We start from the raw sequence: 5,000 nt of genomic DNA, 5'->3' as shown, positions 1-5,000 counted from the left end.
AGGCTTCGAATCAATGCTTTCTGTTCAGGATTTTAAATAAAACAATGAAATGAAAGCAGGGAGTGCAGTGAAGCCTCCCAGGATCAGTAAAGGTTAAAAAAATGTAAAGTTCCCATAGGACTGATTCAGACGAAACCTCCAGATGAAGTAAAAGAAGCGTCACATGGTTTCCAGTGAGGAGGACCACCTCAGCACAGGACCAGGGGCGATAAAAACAGATCTGCACTGCAAAAAATACACATCTTAACAAGTTATTTCATCTTTTGTTAAGTCTTAAAGTCTTAAAAGCTGCCAGTGAGGTGAGGTAATTTCACTCGTTTCCAGTGCAGGTTGACTTTCCTTGAAACAAGTGGCAAAATCTTGAAATAACATAATTAATGTCACTTGATGCAAGAAAGATTTTGCGATGCACCGATTTTTTTTTAGACTGATACCGATATCCCAAGATTTTCCCACCCATATCGGCTGATACCGATATACATTTTTGTAAGAATCTTCGCACAAATGTGGGTGCAAAACAGGTTAAGCGTTTCAGACATAACCATCTTAAGATAATTTTTTTATTTTTTTATTTATCCTTTATTTAGCCAGGAAGGTCCCATTGAGATACAATATCTCTTCTGCCAGGGAGTCCTGGTCAAGATGGGCAGCAAAATGAGATATAAAAAAAAAAAAAAGGTTTCATATAAAAATACCAACGGGGACAGGTTACACCACAAAAAACATACCAAAACACAACAAACAGGCACAAAACATACAGGGATCAGGGGCTAAAAAGCATCATGGAAAATCATGGCACATGTTAAAAGCAATGACATTGTTCTGAAAAAACTGATTTTAAAATATTTTTAAACAAGTCAAGACAGGGTAAAGGTTCTAAGTTAAGTTTGCCTTGCAGCTCATTCCAAGTTTGCGGTGCAGTTAAGTGTTTTTTAAGCAAAGGACCATGTTAGTTTTATTCTCTTGTTAATTTGACAGTTGTATTAAGTGACACACACGTCTAGAAAAAAGAAATGCCACAAACGGCCAAATATCAGCAGTAAATATTTTTTTAAAGCTGATATTGGCCGATACCGATGTCAGTCAATAGCCAATACAGAATATATCAGTGCATCCCTAAAAAAATGTTCAAAGCAAGTTGAGTTGTATTGGACACAAGTGGAATTCCTCTCCTCGCTCTGGCAGGTTGTTTCTTCACTTATTTCAAGATCCATCAGGTTTTAAGGCTGAACACCAGATGAAATGATATTTTTTGCAGTGTGCGTCTCCAGATGCGGCTCCGGTCGTCTCCCTGTAGTTAGGCGACGCCCCGCCGAGCTGTCGTGCAATCATCCTGTCAGCCTCCCCCCCCCACCCCACCCCCCGCCCCCCCCGCGCCCGCTGACAGGCCGCCAACCCGCAGAGGAATCCTGCAGGAGCTCCGGGAGGCGTTCGCATTCCCCTCCGCTCTCTCTCACTCCGCCTGTCATTTCTCAAATATTTGTTTCCCGCTGCTTTTTTTTTTTTTTCCCCCCATCCCTTCCCATCTCTGTTTACCACACTTGCATATCTTCAAGGATAGACAAACATAAAAAAAAAAAACTCGACTCGTTTAAGAAGCTCTTTTAATTTTGTGACTGGAACAAAGAGGAAACAACAGAGAGTGCTACAAAACTGGTGCAAAGTTTTTTAGTTTATTTGTTTATTTGTAAGGGAGAAGTACAGAGAAACACTGACAGATGCAGAAGCAGTGTCCTCTGTGCTGTACATGTGTATAGAGCCAAAGCTAATTTCCAACACCAGTCCCTTGATGGACATTGGTGGGTCAAGCAATCATTAAAATTACATGTTGCAGTTTAATATCAGTGCATATATTAATTAATAAAGCAAGATAGCATTGATAGTTCAAGCAATCAAGTGCATATAGTAATAAAACAAGAGCAGCAACCATTCATGACAACACACAAACATACAGACAAAATAAAAACAAAACAAAACAAACCAGGAAACAAAGAAAACCAAACCAAACAAAACACTTTTTTTTTTTCCAAATAAAACAAAACAAGACAAATAAAACAAAATAAATCACAAAACATTTTCAGCATGAACTCAAATACACAAATAATTTACTAGTTGGTGTCATGATTACAGTTCTGGCCAAGTCTTAACCAGGACTTGACTGTTGTAGAAAACAGTGTCAAAGAAACTTCAAAAAGAGATGATCTTTGGTTTGGAGTGTGTAACTGAATGAAACAAAAGTCCAAGGCGCTCTTCTTTGAAAAACTTAAAAAAGCATTTATTTTATGGAATCTCTGTTTTATGGGATCAAAAGTTTTGTCTTTTTCATTCTTGAGCTCATACACTTCCTCAAGCATAGAATTCCTATGTGGTGTGTGTTGGAGCACTTGTGTTCAGGGAATGGGACAGCAGTATATTTCTGGGTTAGGTGTAAAGTGAGTGAGTTTATATGACTGTGTTTATGATGTGATTTATTTTATTTTCTCTTTTCTCTTTGTTTTCGTTATTTGCTCCGTTCATAGTCTGTAAATATCAAGTTCAAGTTCAGTACTTTATTGTCATCTCAACGTGGTATTTGTTGGGATTTGTTTTCGCAAACTCACTTCAAACAGACAGAGGTGGGGACTCGAGTCACATGACTTGGACTCGAGTCACAGTTTGAATTGGTTGAGACTTGACTTGGGTTCTGGTGACTTGGGACTTGACTCTGACTTGTACTCTGATGACTTGAAAAGGTTTCTAAAGTTGAGATTGATGAGATTTGTTCCAGCAGACGACTGAATTTAAATTCTGTTTTCTGAATTTGTATGGAATGATTGAATTTAATGAAGTTGAAACTGATTATAGAAATCAAACTCATGATGCTCTTACCAAGTTTTTATCCTATTAAAACCATATTGCATTGAAAAGTCCTAGATATTTAGTTTTCTTTAAGATATTAAATTGATACTGGACTCTTGATTTGTTCTGACTTGACTTGCTGTTCTAAATTTAGACTTGAGACTTGACATTAATGACTTGGACTTGACTTGGACTTGACTTGGTAATCTACATTTAGACTTGGGACTTGACTTGTGCCTCAAGACTTGAGACTGACTTGGGACTCGAGCAAAGCTGACTTGGTCACACCTCTGCGTAAAACCCTCAAAACACACAGAACACAAGGTAATACATTAGATGGAAGCAATAAAACACCATAAAATGAAATTAAAAAAACATAAACTAAGACATACTGTATGTACCATAGGCAAAAAAAAACCATTTTATTATATGTTATGTCTTGTCTCCACTTGAGAAACGGACTCACAAAAAACAAGTGGGAATATCATTCGATGATGTGAGAAAATTTGACTTTCAATGCAGTTTCACAAATTGTTTAGAAACAAGGAACAATATCAGGAAATAAGGCCGAATCACTCTTCTGCTTTCAAGATAATATCACTTGTTTCCAGAAAATCATTTTGTATCTACATTCTATCTGAGCTGTATTGGAAAAAGTGAAATTATCTCACGTCATGGGCAGGTTTTTCCACTTGTTTCAATAGAAAAATAAGATGTTAAGGCTCAATAGAGGATTAAATGACTTGTTGTTATGGACATTTTTTGCAGTGTGGAATCCTCAAGTCTCTATCTTCCTCTTTAATTGCAGGATTGCACTGTTTATGAGATGGAGGAGAAGATTCTGGAAGTTGTAAGTATTGGTTATGCTTTTCTCTCTGGTTTTGGAGATGGGGGGAGATTCTAATCGGAAGCATGTGTACACACACACACACACACACACACACACACACACACACACACACAGATGGACAAACAGCAACCAACGTGAGCACATGCATGTGTTTGTGGGATTTACAAAGAAACACCCACACACACACACACTCACCTAAACACACACTTCCCTTTCCTGTCTTGTGCGGAGTGTCCCGTGGTGTCTGTGTGTGTGTGTGTGTGTGTGTGTTGTGTGAAGGTACAGTTTCAGCTTCTTGTTTATCCAGCTCAGGAACATCCACTTCCTGTCTTAGATAACACTTCCTGTTAGAGGGGGAGAAGGGGGGCGGGTGACCTGTGTTCACGTAACAGCTGAAAACTTCATTAGCTGATGACAGTAGTTTGGAGAAACACTTTCCCTTTTTGTTTCCTTTTTTTTTTTACACTCAACTCCCATTCATTTCTAGTGAAGAGTCCTTGAAGTTTTAGTTTTGTTGCGTAAATAATCTAGGGCTGCAACTAAGGATTATTTTCATTGTCGATTAATCTGTCGATTATTTTCTCGATTAATCGATTAGTTGTTTGGTCTATAAAATGTCAGAAAATGGTGAAAAATGTGGATCAGTGTTTCCCAAAGCCCAAGATGACGTCCTCAAATGTCTTGTTTTGTAGAAGCTGGAATCAGAGAATTTTGACTTATTTTTCTGAAACAATTACTCAAACGGATTAATCGATAATCAAAATAGTTGGCGATTAATTTAATAGTTGACAACTAATCGATTAATCGTTCCAGCTCTAAAATAATGAATCTCCAAAAATGTCTTAGGAACTAAGGGTGCTACAGGTTTTCTTTGGTGTGAACCATAATGGAAAAGTTACTTCTTTGCGTTGTTGTGTTTGGTTAGTTTAGCTTCAAACTGACCAATCACAAGCCAACCGGGACTTGTGAACAAAAGTCACATGACTCACAAGCAGCTTGTTTATTGGACAGAGTTTGAAATCTGTCATCCTGCAGGTCAGAGACTAGACCTCCTGTCACTTTATCTAACATGATGGTCTTGTGTGTCTCTTCTTCTGTGGTGTTCATTCCAGTTAAGAACACATGAAGAAATATCTGAATATGAGCATCAGTCCAGACTTCACTTTGTTCTGCTAGGCTTTCCAAGCAGGAGGAACCGCGTCCGTCTCCTTCTACCCATAATCCCTTGTGTTTCGGGGTGGTTTCCTGTAGTTGGAGTTGCAGTTCTCTTGTTAAATGACTGAGACACTCGCTGACGTTATTTGGTGCCACC

At 38.3% G+C, this 5,000-nt stretch overlaps 1 protein-coding gene across 1 annotated transcript in view; it reads left to right on the top strand.

Moving 5' to 3' along the window:
* The window catches only part of LOC139638250 (connector enhancer of kinase suppressor of ras 3-like), a gene marked incomplete at its 3' end in the record, with an annotated part of 37,546 nt that overhangs the window by 20,567 nt on the left and 11,979 nt on the right, over positions 1-5,000 (top strand). Inside the window, exon 5 of the mRNA XM_071512318.1 lies at positions 3,647-3,688. Within this exon, the coding sequence (XP_071368419.1) occupies positions 3,647-3,688 (42 nt within the window). The remainder of the gene's footprint in view (positions 1-3,646; positions 3,689-5,000) is intronic.

The sequence above is a fragment of the Centroberyx affinis genome, unplaced genomic scaffold (genome assembly GCF_046629955.1).
Source record: "Centroberyx affinis isolate AG114_WGS23_722 - 3 ecotype Tasmania unplaced genomic scaffold, CSIRO-AGI_Caff_v1 ptg006234l_1, whole genome shotgun sequence".
Taxonomy (NCBI): domain Eukaryota; kingdom Metazoa; phylum Chordata; class Actinopteri; order Beryciformes; family Berycidae; genus Centroberyx; species Centroberyx affinis.
Note: the sequence above shows the minus strand (reverse complement) of the source record. Positions and strands in the feature narration are given on the sequence as shown.